Source organism: Chlorocebus sabaeus, chromosome 11 (genome assembly GCF_047675955.1).
Source record: "Chlorocebus sabaeus isolate Y175 chromosome 11, mChlSab1.0.hap1, whole genome shotgun sequence".
Taxonomy (NCBI): domain Eukaryota; kingdom Metazoa; phylum Chordata; class Mammalia; order Primates; family Cercopithecidae; genus Chlorocebus; species Chlorocebus sabaeus.
In genome coordinates, this window is record NC_132914.1 from 120235935 (window position 1) to 120260504 (window position 24570).

Genomic DNA, 24570 nt, shown 5'->3' on the forward strand with positions numbered 1-24570 from the left:
CGATCTTGGTTCACTGTAGCCTCAGTCTCCTGGGCTCAAGTGATCCTCCCCCTTCAGCCTCCTGAGTAGCTGGGACCACAGGTATATACCACCACACCTGGCTATTTTATTTTTTGTAGAGATGGGGTCTCAGTATGTTACCCAGGCTGGTCTCAAACTCCTGAACTCAAGGCATCCTCCCACCTGGGCCTCCCAAAGTGCTGGGATTACAGGCGTGAGCCCCCATGTCCAACCTCTTTTTTTCATTGCAAAAGTTATAATGATTGTGGTAAAAAGTGGTTTACGCTACAGAAGAGCACATGATGAAGGGCACATGGTGGAAACCCCTTCCACCCCAGGCCCCCTGCAGCTCCAGTTCATCTTGCAGGAGCCTCACCGAGTACTAGCTAAGGCAGCCCTGCCCTGCCTGTATGGGAAAATGTTTCTTCATCTGTCAAATGGGGCGGCAGTTCCAACCACATCATGGAGTTAAGGAGATCACGTGAATGTAAGGATGTGTTAATTATCAGTGCTGTATCTCACTTTTAGAGGGACATAAACCAGAACATATGCTATGCCTTCTGAACTTTGCCTTTTCTTCCCGCTTAACACAACAAATGCTGGCGTCTTTCATGTGAGCATGCATAGTTTCTCCTTGCTCTTTTTCAGGGGAGGCAGGTACTCCACTGTGTGACTGTGTCAGAATTGATTTAACCAGTCCCCTCCAAATAGATGGACATTTAAGTTGGTTCTGGTTTTTCACAGTGACACATAATGTGACCACAACGGCACTGTCCCTAAGTCTCCATGCACCTGTGTGGGACTCTGTGGGACTGTTCAGAGCCTGCAGTGGACAGGGCACAGGGATGCCCTCCATGGGGCTGCACCCCTTTACACCAAGTGTGAGCTGCCTTGGTTGCTGGGGTCCCTTTAAAGCTACCCATTCTTCCTGGCAGTGCTGGTCACCAGTTTGTGGAAGGGGAAGGGTCCTGGGCACTGAGTCCAGAGATCTGCTTTTTTTTTTTTTTTGAGACCGGGTTTCACTTTTGTTGCCCAGGCTGGAGTGTAATGGCATGATCTTGGCTCACCACAACCTCCACCTCCCAGGTTCAAGTGATTCTCCTGCCTCAGCCTCCCGAGTAGCTGGAATTATAGATATGCACCATCACACCCAGCTAATTTTGTAATTAGCTGGTCAGGCTGGTCTCGAACTCCCGACCTCAGGTGATCCGCCCGCCTCAGCCTCCCAAAGTGCTGGGATTACAGGTATGAGCCACTGCGCCCGGCCAGGTCTGCATTTTTAACCTAGCACTTGGCAAGCATCTAAACCTCTCTGAGCCTCAGTTTCCCCCTCTGTCATCTGGGGGTGTAACATGGGCCCTGTGTGGCTACTCTCAGGATTGTGTGGCTCCTGGGACTTTGCAGGCTGATCCCAGGGCACACAGCAGGGACTGCTGCTTCAGTGATGCCCAGCCGCCGGCCTGCCTGACTTGGGTAGACAGACGCACAGCTGTGGCCCCTCCAGGGCTGGAAGCCCACTATACCCAGGAGGCTTTGGGGATACCCTGCCTCTGTATCTCTCCCTATGGGAGGACCTTCGACCTGGGAGGCTGGGTCTGTCTCCATCTGACTCTGGGGTGGTGCCTTTTCTCCCTGGACCTCAGCTTTCCCATCTAGGGGATGACCCTCTGCTCCCACAGGCATCCTGGAGATGAAATGAAACAGCAGGTGTCACGGACAGCCAGTGACTGAGCAGAGGATAACAAGGGGCCCTTGGTGGGGAAGACAGGAAGGAGGGCAGAAACAGGCCTGGGATGTGGCCATGATCTCGTCACAGGGGTCCACTGAGACCCCCCACACCCACCCAGCACATGTACTGCCCCTGCTGGGCTCTCACCATCCAGGGCTGGGATGACAGTCTTCCTCAAGGCCAGGACCAGCCCCAGCGGGCACCCGAAGAGGAAGAGGTCCGTGATCTCAAAGTCAAACCTGCCCAGGGCACCTGTGCCGTCCAGCATGGTGGAGCTGCTGGAACGGCGTGAGCAGGGCTCAGTCCTCAGCACGCTGGCATGGAGGCTGCAGTGGGGGATGCACGAGGTCACACCACGGCCCCTCTCACAGCTGGCCTTCCCCTAGTCTCACGAGGGACAGGGTGGGTCCCACAGCCCCCAGGAGTCATCAGACCTAACCTAAATAAGACTTAGCTGTATGTGAGTGTAGCTGCCATCATCTGCCAAGACACTGCTGGTGGCAGCAGGTCCCAACCTCTCTCGGGGGCCCACTGGCTTCGGGACAGCCCTGACCTGGACCACCTGCCCCTGGTCCATTCTGCCCCCAACTCTGCCATTCCCCACCCTCACCCTCAAGACAAATTGCTCCCTCAGGCCCGAGATGGCCCTTGGTGTATATGAGACAAGGCACCCAATAAGCCACTTTCTCCTGGGCCCAGACTGGGATCCCAGGTCTCAGGCTGGGGGAACCTCAGGCAGAGACCCCAGGCCTCCCGTTGGCCATCGTGGGGGACGCTCCTCCCTCTTGGAGCCTCTTCCTGCACCCAGAGGCGAGCCCCAGCCCCCCAGCCCCGCCCACCTGGACAGGAAGGCCTGGTGCTGCTGGATGGTGTCTAGCTCATAGGTGGACGAGTCGCTTCTCTTGCGGGGTAGCTGCCTTTTGGGGTCCTCGGTGCCATTGCTGCGGGGGATGTCGACGTTGCTTCGGCTCAGGTGCCGACTGCTCTCCAGGCTGGAGCCACCACTACTGCCACCACCACCACTGTTGCCACCACCGCCACCGCCACCACCGGAGCAGTGTGATGCATTCACCAGAATGCCCGGGGACAGCAGGTCGTTGTCCTGGAATGGCCCCATGGAGGCTCACTGCCAGGTGGCTGCTGGCCTGATCCCTTCTCCAGCATCCTGGAAGCTGCCTCCTCCCTCCTAACCCCAGGCCCAGTGGCCACAGTCCAGCCGGCCTCTCACCAAACCAGAGGGGAGGGCCCCTGTTCCCTTCCGTCCCCCCACCCACAAGCCACCCTGGACCTCATTGGTCTACAGGCCATTTGCCACTGTGCAGCAGAGGCAGGGAAGCAGAGAGGGGTCGCCCATCCCACCTCCTAGGAACCAGACCCCACTGCCCACAGTGCCGACCCTGGTTCAGGCTCATGAAACCACTCACATTCCTAGGCTTGGCCACGTGGCAGCTGTTCCCCTGCCCCCATGGACCTGCCCTGCCGCCTCTGGGCACCTGTGCTGCCAACCTCTGCCCTTCCCATCCTTTTTTGGAGAGGTGAGGGGAGAGAGATTGTGAGAAAAACTGCTACAGCTCTTTCAGGGCCCAGGCACTTTCCCTGACTCTTCAGCCAGAATGGGCTGCAGCTCACCTGCACCCCCAACTCCTCCATAGCCCCTGCCCTGGAGGTGAGCTCTGGCAGCAGGGCTGGGGTTCAGGGGCTTGGAAAATGTTTGTTGAATGAACGGAGCTTAACTGGGTAGAGTCCAAGCCAGCTGGACTCAGGAAGTGCTGCCAGCATTCTGCTTGGTGGGCACAGCCTGGGGCCAGGTGCAGGAACAGGCAGGGCAGCGACCCTGGGGGCATGCAGGAGGCTTCAGGCCTTGGGGAATGTCTGGGCCCCCATCTGGGTACCTGCATGCTGACCACACTGCCCCGGCGGCTGCTGCTCTGACTCTCAGACACCGGCTGGTTGCTGTAGCATAGGGCATCAAATGCCAGGATGCCCCCGACGCAGTCCCCAATCAGGCAGACCTTGGGGGAGAGGGGCCAGAGGCCTGAGCCGTTCACCCACTCGCTGGACTACAGGCTGGTGAGGCCATCACCTTCCCCTTCAGGCCAGCCCGCCCTACAGGGTCTTCCATCCTCCTCCCCTCCCCAACCTCCCTGGGACTCACCTGCCCATTGAAGGTCATGCCCTCCTGGGACTTGATGAAGTCCCCATACGCAAGGTTGGCTCGCTGAATCACTGTGGCAACTGCCTCCTGGTACTGGGGGGAGGAGGTGGCCAGCAGGGGGAGGGCAGCCAGGGGAATGTGGTCCTGACTGCTGGACAGACAGCCTTCGTCATGGCTGTAGGGGCTGAGGCTGGGGAGAGGGGCCAGTCAAGAGAGGGCAGGCGGCTCCAGCTCAGCCCAAAGGGCCCCTCTCCCCTGACCCGAGTCTCAGCCATGGACTCAGCTCACGCTAGTGATAACCCTTCCTGGCCAGGCCCTGGGTAGGCTTGGGGGACCAGGTGAGTAAGACCCCATGTCTCAGAGGCAGGCCAATATCCCCACATTACACGTTTGGAAACGAAGGCTCAGACATGGGCCCAGCCCTCCTGGGACTTGAGGCTTAGCCTGCATGTATATGTTTGGGCACCTCCAGGTAGAAGGGGCTGGCTGGTGGGTCTGGACATTGAGGCAGGAGTCCTGAAACTGGGGAGCCACCTGAGGCCCAGGGGTAGGAGGAGAACAGTGCACAGCCGGAGGCTGCAGTCAAGGGCAGATGCCACTCACTTGGAGACCAGGGCAAAGGCGTCAGAGCAGACGGGCGGGCAGGGCACCAGGCGGATGGCAAGGTGGCCCAGGGCGCTGGGGTAGTGCACGCGCATGACGGTGTCGAACACGTTGGCGATGGTGTTGGCATCACCCTTCTTGGAACTGGGGTCCCCGGCGCCGGTGTCCAGGATGGTGCCTCCGTGCAGCACCAGTAGCAGCACGTGGATCTTGGAGGGCGGTGCAGCCAGCGGCTGGCTAACCTCGTCCTGCATGGGTTGGGGGGGGGCAGTGTCAGCTCCCCAGGGAACCTAGCTCCTTGCTGAGGCCCCTCTGTCACCCTTGGTTGGGGTGTGCCTGTTGCACACAGCCCAACTGTTCCCTCTGAGAACCCCAGTTGGTTATTCAGTCCTAGGGTCTGGGGTTTGGCTGCCTTAACCCCTCCCCTGGGACCCTTGCTGGGACTGGCGCCTGGAGGAGGAGTCAGGGAGGTGGGCCTGTCCACTCCTCCTCCTGCAGCCTTGCCCCTGTCTGCCACCCTGACCAGGGGTGCAGAGGCCATTGAGGGAGTCCATTCCTTTGAGAGCATGAGCTCTGCTTCCTTCAGGGAGCCCAGGCAGTGGCTTCTGGGGCTTCCAGCTTTAAGGGGAGGCAGAGGCTCAGCCTGGTCTTGGCCTTGGGGGCTGTCTGCCCTGTATATGTCTGTCTTGGCATGAGCAGACAGGGCCACCACCAGCTCAAAGTTACAGAGGTCACCTGAGAATGGCTGGGGTCAGGGCATCCACAGCCTGGGTGGGTGGCAACCCCAGCCCCTCTGTCTGCAGCTCTGAGCTCTCCCCCAAGCTACACAGGGCCTCCGCCCCAGGCCCCCACCCTAAGGCCCTGCCATTCCTGGCCTCTCTCTAAGACCAGGGTCTCCAAAAGGAGAGGTGTCCTGGTGGGGATGGAGCCCTAGCACCTTAGAGAGGAGGCCGATCAGATTTCGAGAGGTAATGACACCACCTTCCTGCAGGCCAGGCCTGCCTGTGAGGTCAAGGTGAGACCCTAGACCTGCACACCTGTGTAAGGGCTACAAACTGCTCCAGGCTAGGGGACTGGGCTAATATCACACGCTGTATCAGTGCTAGGCTGAACCAGAACCTGAAGCCTCTGCCACAACTCAGCACTCTCCTGCCAGGCCAGGCTGTGGCCCTGTCCCTAGAGGTCACCTTCCCCTGCCCCAAGCTTCTGGTATGTGACCGGAGGATAGCAGCAGGGCCAGGGCCCAAGAGGGGCCACTGATAAGTACTTGCTGTGTCCATATGATGTCTGGGGTGTGGGGGCAGGGAAGGGAGCTGAAGGGAGAGTCCTGCCTCCAAGAACCCGAGAAGACAGACCAAGGAGCCAAAGCCACCTAGAGGGCCTATGGTGGGGACAGCTGGCCCTGAACTGGCCATGGGGTAGGGGTAGCACCAGGACCCAGGTGCCAACACAGAGGTTGGGTGGATGGGGAGGGTAGGGGCTGGACCCAGGACTTAAGAGGCTACCAGGTGGCTGGGAGCAGTGGCTTGAGCCTGTAATCCCAGCACTTTGGGAGGCCGAAGCAGGCAGATCCCTTGAGGCCAGGAGTTTGAGACCAGCCTGACCAACATAGCAAAACCCTGTCTCTCCCAAAAATACAAAAATTAGCCAGGCATGGTTGTGCACATCTGTAATCCCAGCTACTCGGGAGGCTGAGGCAGGAAAATCATTTGTATCCAGGAGGCAGAGGTTGCAGTGAGCCGAGATCGCGCCACTGCACTGCAAACTGGGTGACAGAGTGAGATCCTGTCTCAAAAAAAAAAAAAAAAAGAAAAAGAAAGTGGCCACCAGGAAGGGCAAGGGAATGGATGGGCTGGGCCAGGAGCCACTGAGCAGCAGGAAGCCTGGTGGGTGCAGCTGAGCTGGAGGAGGAAGGCTGGGCTGCCCTCACCCCAGGAGGAGCAACGGGGCTTCCCTCTTCTTCCCAGGGGCCAGCGCAGGACCGACACTTATCCTCACATGGGGACTAGCCACCACTGGTTGGCCTGGACACAAACACACTCAGCCCAGGGCAGAGGGGGCCACCAGCTGTCCAGAACACAGGGCAGGAGGGAACAACATGAGCCCTATCTGGCTTTGACAAGGGTTTTATTTGCAGTCCAGTGAGGCAAAGGGTTTATGGAAGAAATGTCTTATGCAGCCTCCAGGACAGGGAGGTGATGTCCAGTGGTACTGAGTCACCAGGAGATGGGCAGGGCTTGGCACTGGGGGCTGAGAGAATCCTGCATAGGCCTATCTGACTGGGCTCAGTCCTGGAGACGACCCAGGGGCCCCCAGAGACCCCTGGAACAGTCTCCCTACTACACTCGGCCTGCTTTCTCCAAGGGGACATCATGCCTCAGCCCGAGACAGGGACTCACCCTGCCCTGGGCTCTAGTGGGGGCTGAGCCCCCTGCAGCTATACAGGCATCCCCCTATTAGTGTCTCCACAAGGCCAGGAGCAAGGGCTCCGGTTTGGGGGTTCTTGCAAGCAAATGGATTTGGCTTTGGATGGCGGTGCCCCAGAATCAGTGCTGGGTTCTGAACACACACCCCAAGGCAGATCCAGAGCCCCAGGCCCCTTCTGCCCCTCCCCTGGGGGGGCGTCAGAGCTGTGTGTGCTGCAGGTGGGGAGGGGGCTCCGTTTGCTTATCTAGACATTAAGCAGCAATTGGAATCAACTCCCCTTATTCCATGACCCCTTCTAGAAAGCCCACCTCGGCGTCAGACTGCAAAGCAGGAAACCACAGGAGGGGGAGGCTGTGTAGATGTCCCTCCTCCTCCCCCAGACTCCCCGGGGGCCCGAGTTCCCCACAGAAGTGGTGCTGCCTCCACCTTAGGCAGCTTGAGGCCAGAGCAGTGCGGTGACCGCAGGTGATAGTGGGACAGCCCAGCTCAGCCCTGGCTCCTGTCCCAGTGCAAACAGCTCTGACGGCCCGCAGGTGGAGGAGGATGGGGCGTGAACTCCCACAGAGAACCCCCGAAGCGGACACAGGTGCTCTACCAAGACAGCTTTATTGGACACACTGAGCTCCGCCTGCCTCCCGCGGGGCCATCTTGTCGGCCACGGCCACATCACTTCTGCCTAGACGACTGTCGCTTCCTCCCTTTTCGTCTTTTTATCTTCAGGGACAGCAGACAGGCTGGGCACAAGGTGAAGATCTTATTTTTGATCTGGAATTTACAAGTTTCTCATTTTACTTTCCCATGGGTGGAGCTTGGATAAGGTTTTCTCAGGGGTTGTCTGTAGTCTCTGGTTCTTGGGGACCTCAGAGACAGAGGGCGGCAGGCGCCTTCCTAGCAGGGCAGCAAAAAAGGAGGCCCAGGCCTCTCCCCGGACAGTACCCAGGCAGGTGTGGAGGTGAGGCTGCCAGGCCCAGAGTTCCACCTCTGTAGCCCCTCAGACTATTCCTCTGTGCCCTGCCCCTCCCTTGGCGGCCGTGCCCCTGTCCCTCTGACACCTGGGCACCCACCTCTATGATGTTCAGCTGCTCCACACTGGAGGCCACCCTGAACTCAGGGGCGCTCTGGCGGTACAGACCATCTGCAACAACACAGAAGCCATGCTGTGAGCTAAGGGGCAGCCCAGCCTGGCCGACCGGATGGAGGCTGCAACTGTGACAAGGAGAGCTTGGGGGCCCCCAATCCCCATGTATGTCCAGCACTGTGCAGGAGCTGGGTCAGAAAGGAGGGGGCTGAAGCCCTGCAGCCGCCCTCCCCAGGCTCTGCAGCACCCCCAGACCTGCTGACCTTGTGTGTCTTCCGGCTCTGGGCTCTCGATCTTGTCCATGAGGTCATTGGAACTCCACTTGGTGATGTCCTTGGGGAACATTTCCTCTGTGTCAGACAGGTCCTCTGGAGAGGAGAGAAGGAAACTCAGGTGGGACTGGGAACAGTGGGGAGGCCCGGTTTCCCGAGGTGGGGACGCCCCTGTGTACCCCTGTGTTTGGCTCTGCTCTGACCCTTCCTCAACAGGACAGCTGCACAGCCCCACACCTTGGGCTTCTTCCTGACCATTAAAAAAATAGTGGTAACATTCACATAACAAAATTCACCATTTATAAAGTGGCATTTGGTATATTCACGATGCCGTGCAACCATCACCACTATCTAATTCCAGAACATCTTACTTCCCTAAATGGAAGCCCCATATCCGGGAGCAGTGAGTCCTCAGTCTTGCCTTCCTTAGCCCCTGGCCACCCCCAATCAATTTTCTGTCTCTACAGATTTGTCTATTACGGACATTTCCTATAAATGGAACCATACACTTGTGTCTGGCTTCTTGCACTCAGCATAGGGTTTCTGGGGTTCCTCTATGTTGTAGTGTGTGTCAGATGCTTCATTCCTTTTTATGGCTGAACCATAGCCCATTGCATGGACACACCACTTTTGTTTATCCACTCATCAGTTGATGTTCCTGTTTTGTTTTTTTTTTTAAATGCTATATTGGCCGGGTGCAGTGGCTCATGCCTGTAATCCCAGGACTCTAGGAGGCTGAGGCGGGTGGACTGCTCGAGGTCAGGAGTTCAAGATCAGCCTGACCAACATGGTGAAATCGCATGTCTACTAAAAATACAAAAATTAGCCAGGCATGGTGGTGTGCACCTGTAGTCCCAGCTACTCAGGAGGCTGAGGCAGGAGAGTCACTTGAACCTGGGAGGCGGAGGTTGCAGTGAGCTGAGATTGTGCCGTTGCATTCCAGCCTGGGTGACAGAGCAAAACTCTTGTCTCAAAAAAAAAAAAAAAAAGCTACATTTAGGCTGGGGGTGGTGGTTCATATCTGTAATCCCAACACTTTGGAAGGCCGAGTCAGGTGGATCACCTGAGGTCAGGAGTTCAAGACCAGCCTAGCCAACGTGGCAAAACCCTGTCTCTACTAAAGATACAAAAATTGGCCAGGTATGGTGGCATGTGCCTGTAGTCCCAGCTTCTCAGGGGGCTGAGGCATGAGAATCACTTGAATCTGGGAGTCAGAGATTGCAGTGAGCCGAGATCACACCACTGCACTTCAGCCTGGGCAACAGAGTGAGACTCCATTTCAAAAATAAATAAATAAATAAATAAAAATAAAAAATGCTACATTTACTTTATTCCATCTTTACCATTTTTTAAATTTCTTATATATTTTATTTTTTGAGGTCTTGCGTTGATGCCAAGGCTGGAGCATAGTGGCACAGTCATAGCTTACTGCAGCCTCGACCTCCTGGGCTCAAGTGATCCTCCCATCTCAGCCTCCCGAGTAGTTGGAACTATAGGCATGCGCACTACACTTGGCTAATTTTTTTATTTTTATTTTTGTAGGGACAAGGTCTCTCTATGTTACCCTAGCTGGTCTTGAACTCCCGGGCTTAAGCGATCCCAAAGTGTCAGGATAACAGGCTTGAGCCACCATACCCAGTTCCTGTTTTGCTAAATTGACAAATAATCATAATTGTACATATTCATGGGGTACACAGTGATGTTTCAATACACCAGTGTATGGTGATCAGATTAGGGTAATTAGCACATCCATCATGTCAAATATTTATCATTTCTTTGTGTTGGGAATGTTCAATTTCTATCTTCCAGCGATTTGAAATTACATATTACTGTGGTTTAAAAAAAATTTTTTTATGTTTGGTATTGACAGGGTTTCGCCATGTTGCCCAGGCTGGTCTCAAACTCCTGGGCTCAAGTGATCCACCTGCCTCAGCCTTCCAAAGTGCTGGGATTATGGTGTGAGCCACCGCACCTGGCCTAATACATTACTGTTAACTCTAGTCATCCTGCAGTGTCACAGAACTAGAACTCATTCCTCCCATCTAGACATAATTTCATATCCTCTAACAGGTCTCTCCCTGTCCCTCCACAAAAGCACAGCTTCAGAAGTGCTGCTATGAACACCACCTCCAAGACTCCTGCTTCCGCTCCTCTGAGAACTTCTGCCCAGGACCACCAGGCTCATGGCTACCATCTGACCCTGGCACTCGCTGGCCCTCCTCCAGCTCTGGATGGGCTCCTGGGCCCATTTCCCCAGAACACTGCTGCCCTGGCACTTCCTGCTTTGCTGTCTCTTTTATAGCATTTTCTATGTTAAATATGTATTTTCCTCTCATCAGGGTCAGAGAGCCACCTGGGAGGGGGGAGACGCCAAGAGGCCCCTTCTCCATCCTGGGCAAGGCCCCTGGTGCAGAGGCCAGCTCAGGAGTCCCCAGCCACCATTCCAGGTCCTCCAGTTCCAGGGCCAAACCAGGCACCTTTCTTCTGCCTGGAAACTGACTCCCCAGGTTCCTTCCCTTGATGGCAGCTGGCCAGTTAACCAAAATGCCACCTTATTTGGCTCCTGTGCCCCTCCAAGCCACAGTGGTGACATGAGATCTGGTGCTGCCTGTGTCTGCTGAGTGCCTATGGGCTCACCCCCGTCCCTTTTTGAGCCTCTGACCTGCTGTGTGAACTTTGGGCTGGCTCAACCACTGGCTTGCAGAGGGACCCAAGCCCCCAACCCCTACACCCGCTGGCCCCTTCGGCTTCCTGGAGCAGAATGGCTGGGGCACGAAGCAGGCGAGCGCTGTATGCATGCCTCTTCCTGGCACAGGTGGTGCATCTGCTGTGCGGTCATGCGCTTATTTTGGGACAAGTGGGAAAATGGGCACTTCACATGTTTTCTGTTTATTGCATTTCCTAAAGTGCCTACATTAGATGTGGTATTAATTTAATCAAGAAAAAATAAGGTAAGTACAAAAAATTAGAAAATTAAAAGAAGTTATGCTTCCATGGAAATAAATTCACATACAGAATAAAGTTGTAGGCTGATGGCGTATCCTTATTTGGGGTTTCAAGAGCGCAGTCCCCAGCTGCCAGGCCCACAGCACATCCTGATATCAGGTTAGGGTAAGCCTGAGACCCCAGACTCAAGGGAACAAGATGACTTCATCTCATCCTCTGTGCACCGCCCCAAACACCATGCTGTCCACCTGGGACAGCGCAGGAGTAGGGACCGGATATAGAACAGTAACAGGCAACACCCGTATCAGTCCACACCCACACCCTAAGCCCTTTCAGACCCCTCCACACCTCGCCCAGGAAGGCCCCAAGGACTGCAGGGCGCTGTCTGCCTACCGTGCGCATCGAAGAACTCGTCGTCTGAGCTCTCGTCCGAGTCCCTGGCGATACTCTGCATCCTCCACTCCGAGATGCTGTGGCGGGAAGGACTCACTGGAAGGCAAAACCTCAGAATGACCGCCAACTGGAGAGGAAGGGCCCAGAGGCTGCCCCAAGCTGGCAGGAGGCAGGGAGGGCAACCCACAGGCCTGACAAGCATCACAGAGGCTGCCACAGGAGCCAGGAAGGTTCCAAAGAGAATGAAGTGGGTAAATGAGTGAGGAGCGGCCTAGGCTCATCTCCTGTCTGCCTGGCAAAAGGCAGTCGTGTCCTGGGGAGCATGTGTGGGGAAGAGCATGACAGACATAATCCCAGGACATGGGGTGAGACAGGCCTGGGTTCACTCCCGGGCCTCTGACCTCAGTCTGACCAAGACCAAACTCCTGAAATTCGGACACAGCAGGGCCCAGTCGGGAGATGAGTAAGCCAGGCCTGCCTGCTGGAGAAGTTGGCTCCACCCAGGATGCCTGGGTTGATCCTTTCTCTCAGGGTCTGAAGTCTCCCAGGGTCCCCATCAGGAGGGATGGCCCCTCCACAGCACTGCAGGAGCCCAGCCACCTCCACTGGCTCCTATGGGTAGCACTGTCTTCCCTGGGCATGGAGGGGAAGTGTTGGGGAGCCTGCTGGGGCAGGGTCCAGGCTTCCCCATGTGGGAGGACTAGCCCAGGGCTCTGACTCCCTCTGGGCTTGGTGCCTCAATGTCCATGGGAAAGGACTCTGAGGAGGTGCAGTGATCCAGCAGTAGGTGGGGCTGCCTTGCGGGGAGGGACCTTGAGTGTGGATGGCAGGTGGCGCAGGGGCTCACCTCCCCTCTTGGACGACCGAGATGACTTGGAGGATGTGGACCACTGTTTCTTGAGGCCCCGCCCCACCAGGGGCTCCCCATTGCTGCTGCTGGGCTCCGGGGGCTCCCCAGAGGCCTGGTCCGAGGCGGCTTCATTCTTGACGAGCTCGGTGGCCTCCTCACCATCCTCATTGAACTGGGCCATCTTGCGGGAAAGCATGAGCTGCGCCTCCTTCTCCAGCTCCCGGATGTTCTCCATGCTCAGCCCATACCACTCGTCCTGCCAGCACCAGGCCTGCCGGTGAGCCCGCACCATCACCCTCCGTAGTCCTGTGCCCCCACGGGGATTGGAGAGGGAGAGAGACGAGGGGAAGGAGGTCAGCACAGGAGCCTGCACGGAGGTGTGGGCCCAGGCAAGGGCTTTGGGAGTCTGCACCCATGTTGCAGGTCAGACTAAAGTCACTGCCTGTCTGTGCCTCAGTTTCCCCATTTGTAAAATAAGGGGACTGGCTCACAGATGTTCTCACAAGCTCATAGTGGTTCTATAATTAGAGTGGAGGGGCCTCCCAAAGCAATGTGTCCGGTCAGAAGCCATAGTTGGAAGGGTGCAGTGGCTCATGCCTGTAATCCCAACACTTTGAGAGGATGAGGTGGGAGGACAGCTTGAGCCCAAGAGTTCAAGATCAGCCTGGGCAATGAAGCAAGACCCTGTCTCTATAAAAAAAAAAAATTAAAAATTAGCCAGGCATGCTGGTGTGTGTGTAGTCCCAGCTACTCTAGAGGCCAAGGTGGGAGGATCACTTGAGCCCAGGAGTTTAAGCCTGCAGTAAGCTATGATTGTGCCACTGCATTCCAGCCTGGATAACAGAGTGGGACCCTGTCTCTAAATAGGTAAATAAATAAGAAGCCACAGTTAATTTTCTGGGAGTTTCCTGTCACAGGGGAGGTAGAATAGGACTTCCTGAGAGTCTCCTGTCTCAGTGTCTGGTATATTTTTCCTGTTGAATTTCCTATGGAAAATCCAGTTCAAGTTCAAACTGGGTTGGTTCTCCTTTTCTTTTGTTTTTTAAAAAATGCTTTTAGTAGAATATATTATGCACATGAGATTATAAGCATATATTATACATATAAATTAAGATGTAGAACAACGTAAAAAATATATACCTTTTAAAGTGAAAAAACAATTAAAGGGCCAGGCATGGTAGCTCACACCTGTAATCCCAGCATTTTGGGAGGCTGAGGTGAGAGCATGGCTTGAGGCCAGGAGCTTCAGACCAGCCTGGGCAACACAGGGAGATCCCCCATCTCTACCAAAAAAGACAACAACAACAAAAAAATAGCCAAGCATGGTGTTGTGCGTCTGTGGTCCCAGCTACTTGGGAGGTAGGGGGGGTGGATGGCTTGAGCCCAGGAGTTTAAGGCTGCAGTGAGCCATGATCATGCCACTGCACTCCAGCCTGGGTGACAGAGTAAGACCTTGTCTCAAAATAGTAATAATAATAATAATAATAATAATAATAGAATTACAAAGACTAAAAGCAGACTGGGGATTGCCTTGGGCCAGGGTGGGATGGGGATGATGTGAAATGGGAACAAAGGACCTTCTGGGGTGATGAATGCTCTGAAGTTGTGCCCAGCTGTGAATATATTAAAACTTACCAAACTGTTATCTTACAATGAGTGAATCATATGGTATCTAAAATTATGCCTCAATAAAGCTGTTTAAAAAACATTAAAAAGCAATGAGACATCCACATCCACAGCCCCGGCGAAGGAACACACCATCACCAGCAACAGGGAGCCCTGCACTCGCCCAGTCCCTGACAGTTGGTCCTGAATTTTGCTTGTCATGTGCTTTGCCTTCTGGTCTCAGCACACAGATGTGTTTTCCTGCACACTGTATCAGGCTGGTGTGGCTGTTGCTGAATTTCGCAGCTATGTATCACGCTGTATTTTTCTGCCACTTGCTTCTCTGGGTGAGTTTTGTCCATGGATGCGTGCGTGGGGGCTTTGGCTCATCAAGCTGGGACCGTGTGGCACCCCTGTGTGTGTGAAATGCCACATTCCATTGATTCCTTTTCCTGCCAATGGGCCTTTGGCTAATTTGCATTGTTTCTCCATTTTGCTTTCACAAACCTGCTGCTCTGAACATTCCAGAACAGGCATGGGGATTTCTCCAGGGGACAAACCCAGGAGAAGCAATCTCAGGGCATGTACCCCTGCCTCCCCTAGAGCATGCTGAGTGGCTTTGCGAGCAGTTGGGCCACGCCAGCCTCCCAGGCTGGTCTCCTGTGCACCCTCTTTTCCTGCCTCCTCACTTCCCACCTCTGGCTTTGCTGAGTCTTCCTTTCTAAATCTCATCCATTCTTAAAGACATCTCTGTGGGATGGAGTCCTGTGTCCCCTGCCAAGTCCCAGGGAGGCCTCAGGCGTGGCACACTGAAGAGCCTTGGTTTCCTTTTCTGGGACTGTCTGCTGGCCTCACACGGCTGCCAGGAAGGGCCACATCCCTTGCTCTACCCTATATAGGGAAATGCCTCCTCCTGGGGTGAACGGAAGGGCTGGGACATGCACGACATCTGGGGCCAGGCAGTAATGAGGACAGCTGAGAGCTGTCCCAACTCCCAGGAGTCACCTCCTCAAGGTCCCCAAGAAGCTCAGCGCAGCTCACATGAGTTCATGAGATCATCCCCGTGATATTATAGGACTAGTGCTCACAGTTGTCATCAAGCCCCACCTATGTGCCACACCCCATCTTCGGTTCTGAACTCACGGTCTCAGCCCACAACAGTCCGATAGGATTGGTGTCATTACACCCATTTTACAGAAGATAAAAGCAAAGCTCAGTGAGGCTGAGAGACCACAGAACCACTATGTGTGAGTCAGGCCTGGACTCCAAAGTTGTCTTCTTTCTTCCCACCAGTCACAAGTTCCTGCTTTCTGAGGGGAGAACTGACTTTCAGGGAGCAGGGGAGTCTCTGCAGCTTGGCCAGGATCTCAGCTGCTGCGTAGGGCTGGGGAGGGTCAACGGGACCCACAGAGCCAGAGTGCCAGGAGTTGCAGCCTTAGTAGGTCTGCTGGGTGTCCTGTGCAGGGCTGAACCTAGAGAAGCCTTGAGGAGAGAACCCTCAAGTCACCAGCGCTGATGTATTCAGGTTCCTGAGGTCGAGAAGGGCAGTAGGGGATGCCTTACCCAGGATCGGTGAGCCCCTCCCAGTCCTGCCCATATGCTCCTCCACTCCTCATATTCCCTGGGAAGTGAGAACCACCATTCCCATTTTGGGACTTCAGCACTAGGGTTGCAGGTCCCAGTCTGTGAGCCCTGGGTAATGGAGAGAGGCAGGTTTGGGCCAATCTAAGCTCCCAAGGGGTTAGAGAGATGGATTGCAGGAATGCATCCCTCTCAATGGATGGGACAGCTTCTTTCTCTTCCTGCCACCTCTCCCAGCTGCTGACTGACACTGCGGTAGCCGTTCTGGAAAAAGAATGGTGGACAATGTGTCTGAGGGTTCTGCCCTGGGGATGGAGGTGGTGACATCATCACACCCGTTGAGGCCCTGTCCATGTCTCTGTTTCTCCAAATGGAAGACCGTGTTCTCGGACCCCAACCCTTTTGGGTACACACCCAACCTTCCCTTGGGGTCGCAGCCTCAACACTGAACATGGCTGTCTAATGAGACACCCCCCTTGCTGATGCTAAGAACAGGAGGATGTTAATTCAGGACGAGGGTAGCTGGGATGGGAGGCAGATCTCGTTCAGCCCGTGTTGGGTCTCTGCTTCCTCCTGCATAAGTGGGGTGACAATGCCTACCCTCATGAGTCATCATGAGCCTGTGTGACATGCGTGATGTGTACTGTCAACAGTGTGGCTCTGTTCATTCTTAAATTAAGTCACCCTTGCTCATGGCATCACAAGGTGTCTGGCTGGGGTGCCTTTTGAATCACGGGCCTCAGGGACTGGAACCAGCCCTTGGACTGACGTCATGTTATAACCTCAGCAGAGTGGGGTTGAGGGCTCTAGGTGAGGAAATGGCACTCACTGCACCAGGACACCCAGGCCATCTGCTGTCTACCTGTTCCACAGGCACCTACTCTGGCTAGGCTGGTGTGGGTGTGAAGGCCACTATGAAGTCTGAGACACCCTGCTCCTGGGAGCTTCCAGCCCAAAGAGGGAGTCTGAGCTGTGACCCTGCGTTTTGGGCCTCCTCGAGTAGAGGAAATAAAGGCCTGGGAGCCCAGAGACCCAGGTGAGCAGCAAGGAAGCTGTCCCCAGGGGCTACTCAGACCTGTGGAGTATATGCTACACTTTATCAAATGCGAACCAGGTCAGGAATGTCTGGGGGCAGTGCCTAGGGCTTCTTCATCCAGTAACACATACTGCTTGTCTCTGCACGTGCTCGTAAGTATTCATGGATGCCCAAGATAACACGTGGTTGCGGAGTAGTGGGGAAGCTGGACATGGGCTTTGGTGTCACCTTCCCAGAACAACAGAAATGCAGACTCCCAGGCAGACATGCAGAGAGAGGAGGCAGACAGGCAGGTGACAGGAGACAGAGGGGTTGGGTAGCCCGGCCACTGCCCACCCAGCACGGGGTGTGCTCACCGGTGTCATGGATGAACCTCTCGATCTTGGACTGCATGCCCCAGTAGCGGAACTCCACCTTGCAAAGCTTGTATGCACACATGATGGGGAAGACCTGCTTCTTATACTCCTCGATCCAGTTGTCTGACAGGGGCCCCCGCTGGGTCTTGGTTGACTGGAACAGTTTGGGGTCCTCTTCTGTCTTATACTCATTGTGGGGCACAGGGTCTTTGACAATGTCGATGAAGTCTGTGGGAAAACCCTTAGAGTGGCCACTTCAGCCCTGACCTCAACCTCCACCCACATCTCCTCTCCATGTTCCTCCACCCCCAAATCCTCCCAGGATTCTGGGCCTTGCCCTGCCAGAGAGACTCTGGGGAGTAAGGATCATGTTCTGGGCAGCTCTGACCTCAATATCCTTGACAATGGGGCTTGCAGTTTCCTTGGTGCATTCATTCATTCAGACAGGGGTCTTGCTATGTTGCCCAGGCTCAAGCACTCCTCCCACCTCAACGTCCCAAAGTGCTGAGATTACAGGTATAAGCCAATGCACCTGGTCCCTTGTTGCCTTTTCAAGTCATTTCAGCAAAACCCATGTTCTGAGTGCACTACCTCTTGGCAAAGCAGATAAATAAGGCAATGAGGAAACACTGGGGAGATGAATTTCCATGAAGAATACGGGGTGTGAGGAACAGAAGAGAAGGCTGGGAAAAGCTTCCCACGAAGATGGTGTTTCAGCCAGAGGGGTGGAATCGAGAGGTCAAGAATGTCCCAGTAGCACTGGCCCTTGAACAAGAGGTGGGGGGTTCTGGGGAAGGAACCACCAGGGTGTCTGAGTGGGGAGGATGGCAGTGGTCACAGAGCAGTGGGGATGCCCTGGACATGCTAGCCATTTCTCTCCAAGCTAGGAGCCCAGGTAGTGCCCTGAGGGCCAAGTGGACCCAGGTATAGGTCTGAGGTTGAGAGGGACGCAGGCAGGCCGGCCTGTTGGAAAAGCCTTCCTGGACAGAGACCAGAAGAGATGTCTGCAGAAGCCTACAGGGGGTGTCTGGCCAAGCTTGCTTTGGGCTGGGCCTGAGAGCAGGGGCAGATGCCACAGAGGTAGGGGTGCAGAAAACAGGTTTAGGGGCTGACAGGACCTGGTGAGGGTGACAAGAAGAGGGGTGATGGCTCTGGGCAGGACGTAGGCCAGGCCACTTATGATCACAGGCTTCCCCTCCACACGGGCATCTCAGAGCCCTCCCATGGCCTCCTCCCACGGTGGAGGCAGAGCCCTCCTGTGTGCTCACTCCTGAGGCACATGTGTGTTGGACAGGACTGGAGCACTTACTGAGTGAGAAAGAGCCTTAGGAAAGGGTTTGTGGCTCACAGAGCCCTTTTTTATGGTTGGGTCTGCTCTAGCCAGGCCCTTGGCTACCTCATTTTCTCCAATGCATGGGCCCCTCTGTATCCAGGCTGCAGACTGCAGACACAGACATCAGCTCCACCAAAACCAGAAGGGTCAGGAGCGAGTCTGAGAACCATAGAATGCCAGGAGGGATGAGCGCTCTTCCCGGAGCAGACCACATGCCCTGCCCATGCGGGCCAGCACAGGAAATGTCACAGAGACTTAGGACCCATGGCAGCTGGCCTCAGAGGGAGCCTGCAGAGCTCTGGCAGTGTCAGGGCTGCCTGCTATGGGAAGAGCTATGTACCTCCCAACCCCAATTCCTATGCTGAAGTATTAAATCCAGTGCCTCAGAATGTGATCTTATCTAGAGATAAGGTTTTCAAAGAGGTAATCAAGTTAAAAGTAAGGCCATTAAGGTGGGTCCTAATCCAGTATGACTGGTGTTCTTATAAGAAAAGGAGACACAGAGGCAGACAGACACAGAGGGGAGTGACCATGTGGCGACCGAGGCAGAGATTGAGGGATGCTTCTACAAGTCAAGGAGCACCAAGGACTGCCGGCAAGCACAGACACTGAAGGGGCCTGAACAGAGTCTCCCTCAGGGGCAAGAGCCCACATGCCGTGATCTCAGACTTCGGGCCTCCAGAGCCCTGAGAGAATAACTGCATGTTGTACAAGCCACTCGTGCTATGATGCTTTGTTCCGCAGACCCAGGAAATCCTAGCAGAGGTAGGGGGTTGGGCCTGGAGCAGCTCCTGGGGCATGGACACCCACCCCCAACCTGGCATGCCCTGCTGAGATGCCTCCACGGTGACTTGGGCCTTGCATCCAGAGGTTGCAGGAGGGTGGCTGCTGAGCTGCACTGGCCCACATATGTGTTTTGTTTGACTGGCATAAATTTATTTACAAAGATTTGTAATTGGTTGCTAACATTTAGTATTGGGAGATTTCTCATGAAAATCCTTATCACTGGCTTCTCTTGAAAACGGAGATCTAACAAATGGGGCCCATTCCCTGAATGTCACTGTCATCTGGAGGCAGTGGGTAGGGCATCCGCCATCAGGAGGTCATAGACCCCATCGTGTGCCAGGGGCACTTGTGCATGGCTGTCAGCTAGAGATGGATCCCCAAGCACATGTGTACTTCTGGGGAGTAGGGATCCCTCAAAGGGATGGAGGGAAGTGACTCTGGGGGCTCTGGGTAGAAAAGGCACTTGGACTTGGTATATACGTCAGGAGAATGGGGCTGAGGAGGCCTGTCCTGCCTCCCGCATGGGCCCCATGCTTGCTCCAACTCTGACGTGCCTGCCCAGGACAGGGCCAGGTCTGGAGTCTACCAGGTGTGAGGAAAAGGGGCAGGACAAGAGGGGCCTGTGGGTAGGAAATCCAGAGTACAGCCCTGTGGGGCTCTGCCCTTCCTGGTTACCGATTGTCAGCTGGTTCTTTTCCACAGGAGAGAGGTTGAACACATCGGGGTTTTCTCCAGCATCAGTTTTATAAAAGGTTTCGATGTCGATGGAGAATTTCTCCACGAAAGGGCAGGTGAACCTGTGCGGGAAGGAAAGCACCCATCAGGACCTGTCCTTGGAGAGGCCCAGTGTAGCTGGCCAGGGCCTGTTGACCCACTGGGTAGGAGTGGAGCCAGTGAGCGGGCATAGAAGAAGGCTGGAGGGTAGCCAAGACTCGCCTGCCCCGTCCACCTCCTGGACTGCCACTTTGTCCCAAGAACAACCAGGATGGGGGCAGGGAAGGATTTAGGGGGAGAGGAAGACAGTACATCTTCGGTGGCTTCTAGAAGCCCCATGTCCAATGTCCACAGCATGGCAGGAACACAGGAACAGCTATGGCAGCATACTGCCAAGCAGGAGGAAGCTGGGGTGCTCCATAGGGCATGCCATCCCTAGTTCCCAAGAAGCCAGCTCTGGTAATGGGGGAATAGCCTCTCTCTAGGCTGGAGATGAGCTTAGAGGGGAAAGTACTACTGGGAAGAGGAACAAGCTCTGTGGATCCCTAAGTAAGTTCCAGGTGCCTACCAGTGTGGGGAAGGGAGCCCCAGGAGATTTGTGGGGACCCTACCTGCTCAGCAGTAGGCAGCTGGTGGAACCAGCCCCCATCTATCCAACTCAGCAGTGCTGAGCTACACACTAGGGGACACAGAGTGAAGAACCCTCTGCCAGGAAATCCCAAGGACAGCCCTGCTCAGCATGGGATGTGGGACAACACTGTCACAGCAGCTGAAGGTCTCCAAGTTGAAAGGGACCTCTGTGTCATCTGGTCTACCCTCAGTTTCTTTCCAGCAGGCTGTCTCGGCCTTCTTATGGAGCCTGAAGTAGGTTTATATTCCCTGCATCTTCTGGGATGGCAAAGGAGTCTCCAACAGCCCTCGCTTGACTCATGCCTTCATGGCCTCCACACGTGAGGAGTCAGGAGGCATTTCGGGGTGCATCCTTCCCTCTCTTGCCTGTGCCTGCCCTGGGTGACCTTCGGGGCACCTGTATGGAACAAAGCCTGGGCTCCCTGGGGTTATGGGGTATTGAGCCTGCTTGAAGTCTGATCCCATCCCCTGGATCTATGCCACAAGGCTGCTTCCTGCCAGATGGCATGTGGAGGTGGGAGACACATGGAGGCCAAAGCAGGCGCACCTGGTTCGGGTGTAGGGGTAGGCATTCCAGGACTCCTCCACCACCCGCAGGGCTGCCTTGGGCAGGATGGAGCGGAACCAGCTGGGGATGTGCATGCCCACATGATACACCTTGTGTGTGTACTGCCCAGAGCCGCCTGGGCCATCTGTGTACGGCCGGTTCTCCAGGATCTCCACGCCGCTGCCTTCACCGTATGTCTCGTTACGGCTCTTCTTCTGTGGGGACAAAAGCACCTGCAATGTGTGTGGGGCCAGAGTACTTTTCAGGAGGGAAGGGGCACAGGAGACTGGGCTCAGGGGTGTGGAAAGGGAGGAGGGGCTTTGGTCAACAAGGCTGGCTCCTCCTATGTCACTTCCAGACCCCCAGATCTATATGCCAGGGTTTGTGCAAGAGGCTGAAGGGGCCACAGACTCCCTCTCCCAGACCTAGTGCTGCACATACAAGTCCTATATTTTGACTCCCACTGTCCCAGGACTAAAAGCATTCCCAAGATCAGGAACAAGACAAGGATGCTCACTTACTTGCTTCTCCTCAACACTGTGCTATAAGTTCTAGCTAGAGCAATTAGACAAGAAAAAGAAACAATAAGAGGCGACCGGGCACAGTGACTCACGCCTGTAATCCCAGCACCTTGGGAGGCTGAGGCAGGCAGATCACTTGAGGTCAGGAGTTTGAGACCAGCCTGGGCAACATGGTGAAACCTCATCTCTACTAAAAACAGAATAATTGGCCAGGCATGTTGGCACATGCCTGTAGCCCCAGCTACTCAAAGGCTGAGACAGGAGAATCGCTTGAACCCGGGAGGCAGAGGTTGCAGTGAGCTGAGATCATGCCTCTGCACTCCAGCCTTGGTGACAAAGTAAGACTCTGTCTCAAAAAAACCAACCAACCAACCAACAAACAAAAAACAAAACAAAACAAAAAGAATAAGAGGCATCCAAATTGGAAAGATAGAAGTAAAACTATTTTGAATTCCTGATGCCATAATCTTATATATGGAAAATGCTAAACAATCTCCACCAAAGCCTGTTAGACCTAATAAATAAATCCAACAAAGTTGCAGAATACAAAATGACACACAGAAATGAACAATGTCAAAGAAAATTAAGAAACAATTCCATTTATAGTAGCCTCTGAAAGAATAAATACCTAGGAATATATTTAACCAAAGAGGTGAAAGACCTGTGCACTTAAAACTACAAAATGTTGCTGAAAGAAATTAAAGTGCTAAATAAATAGAAAGACATTCCATGTTGATAGATTGGAAGATTTAATATTGTTAAGATGACAACACTGCCCCAAACAACCTACAGATATAATGTGATCTTTATCAAAATCCTGGCAGACTTATTTGTAGAAATGGAACAGCTGATCCTAAAATTCATATGGAATTACAGGAGACCCCAAAGAGCCAAAACAATTTTGAAAACAAAACAAAACCAAGTTGGAGGACTCACACTTCCCTATATCAAACCTTACTACAAAACTACAGTAACCAAAAAAGTATAGCACTGGCATAGGATAGATGAATAGATCAACAGACAGACAGATAGATAGAATATAATTGAGAGTCTAGAAATAAACCATATATCTATGATCAGTTAATTTTTGAGAAGGGTGCCAAGACCATCCAATGTGGAAATAATAGTCTTTAAAAAATGGTGCTGGGACAATTGAATAACAACATGTAAAAGAATGAAGCTGGACCCTATCTCACAGCAGACACAAAAACTCGATATGAATCAAAGATTTACAAATAAGAACTAAAACTATAAAAGTATAAGATGCTTAAGAAATGGTAGTTTAAAAAAAGAAATAAAATCACAAAATGATAAAACAGAAGAAAACTGGGGCAAACAAGGTCATCTTTATGACCTTAGATTTGGCAATGCTTTCTCAAATATGACACCAAAAGCACAAGCAACAAAAGAAAAAATAGATGAACTAGACTTAATCAAAATTAAAAACCTTAGTGTATCAAAGAGCACTATGAAGAGAGAAAGAGACAACCCATCAAATGGGAGAAGACATTTGCATACCATGTATCTGACAAGGGACTTGTATCTAGAATATATAAAGAACTCCTACAACTCAATAATAAAACAAACAACACAATTCAAAAATAAGCAAAGGACTTGAATAGCCATTTCTCCAAAGAAGATATATGAACGGCCAATAAGTACATGAAAAGATGTCCAACATCACTATTCATTAGGAAATGCAAATCAAAACCACCACGAGGGCCGACCATGTTGGCTTATGCCTATAATCCCAGCAATTTGGGAGGCCGAGGCAGGCAGATCACTTGAGGCCAGGAATTAGAGACCAGCCTAGCCAACATGGTAAAACCCCATCTCTACTGAAAATACAAAAAGTAGCTGGGTGTGGTGGCGTGCACCTGTAATCCCAGCTACTTGGGAGGCTCAGGTAGGAGAATCGCTTGAACCCAGGAGGCAGAGGTTGCAGTGAGCCGAGATCGCGCCACTGCAGTCCAGCCTGGGTGACAGAGCAAGACTCTATCTCTCTCTTTTTTTTTTTTTTTTTTTTTTTTTTTTGATATGGAGTCTCACTCTGTCACCAGGCTGGAATGCAGTGGCATGATCTTGGCTCACTGCAATCTCTGCCTCCTGGGTTCAAGCGATTCTCCTGCCTCAGCCTCTCAAATGTCTGGTACTATAGGTGCCCGCCACCATGTCCAGCTAATGTTTTGTATTTTTAGTAGAGATGGGGTTTCACCATGTTGGCCAGGATGGTCTTGATCTCTTGACCTTGTGATCCGCCCGCCTCGGCTTAAGACTCTGTCTCAAAAACAAACAAACAAAGCAAACAAACAAAAAACACAATGAGATAGCACCTCACACCCATTTAGGTGGCTAGTATTAAAAAACAAAAACAAAAACAAAAACAAACCTGGAAAAAAGAATCAATGTTGGTCGGCATGTGGAGAAACTGGAACCCTACTGGTGGGAATATAAAATGGTGGGAATGTAAAACTGTTTAAAATAGTTTAGTAGGCCAGGTGTGGTGGCTCACACCTGTAATCTTAACACTTTGGGGGGCCAAGGTGGCCGGATCACGAAGTCAGGAGTTCAAGACCAGCCTGGCCAGCATGGTGAAACCCCATCTCTACTAAAAAAATACAAAAACTAGCTGGACATGGTGGCATGCACCTGTAGTCCCAGCTACTCAGGAGGATGAGGCAGGAGAATCACTTGAACCTGGGAGGCGGAGGTTGCAGTGAGCCGAGACTGTGCCACTGCACTCCAGCCTAGGCAAAAGAGTGAGACTCTATCTCAAAAAAAATAAAAAATAAAATAAAATAATAAAAAAAGAGAAAAGATAATAGTTTAGCAGGGCAGGCATGGTGGCTCACTCCTGTAATCCCAGCACTTTGGGAGGCTGAGGCGGGTGGTTCACTTGAAGTCAGGAGTTCGACGCTAGCCTGGCCAAAATGGTGAAACACCATCTCTACTAAAAAAATACAAAAATTTGCCGTGTGTGGTGGCGCACGCCTGCAATCCCAGCTATT

The 24570-nt window shown here is 53.5% G+C and overlaps 1 protein-coding gene across 12 annotated transcripts in view; it reads right to left on the minus strand.

The window, feature by feature from the left end:
• Window positions 1-24570, minus strand: part of PITPNM2 (phosphatidylinositol transfer protein membrane associated 2) — a 170773-nt gene that overhangs the window by 9403 nt on the left and 136800 nt on the right. For 5 of the 12 annotated variants that reach the window (XM_037995512.2, XM_073021192.1, XM_037995540.2 and 2 more), the window contains exons 4-15: window positions 21042-21274; window positions 19826-19947; window positions 17032-17259; window positions 12451-12759; window positions 11604-11699; window positions 8256-8360; window positions 7979-8049; window positions 4488-4735; window positions 3885-4074; window positions 3622-3741; window positions 2569-2831; window positions 1877-2055 (exon numbers count right to left, since the gene is read on the minus strand). In XM_037995512.2, the coding sequence (XP_037851440.1) occupies window positions 1877-2055; window positions 2569-2831; window positions 3622-3741; window positions 3885-4074; window positions 4488-4735; window positions 7979-8049; window positions 8256-8360; window positions 11604-11699; window positions 12451-12759; window positions 17032-17259; window positions 19826-19947; window positions 21042-21274 (2164 nt within the window). Of the gene's footprint in view, window positions 1-1876; window positions 2056-2568; window positions 2832-3621; window positions 3742-3884; window positions 4075-4487; window positions 4736-7504; window positions 7680-7978; window positions 8050-8255; window positions 8361-11603; window positions 11700-12450; window positions 12760-17031; window positions 17260-19825; window positions 19948-21041; window positions 21275-24570 lie in introns of those variants that run through there. The other 7 variants (XM_073021191.1, XM_008005089.3, XM_008005090.3 and 4 more) reach the window with 3 other exon arrangements.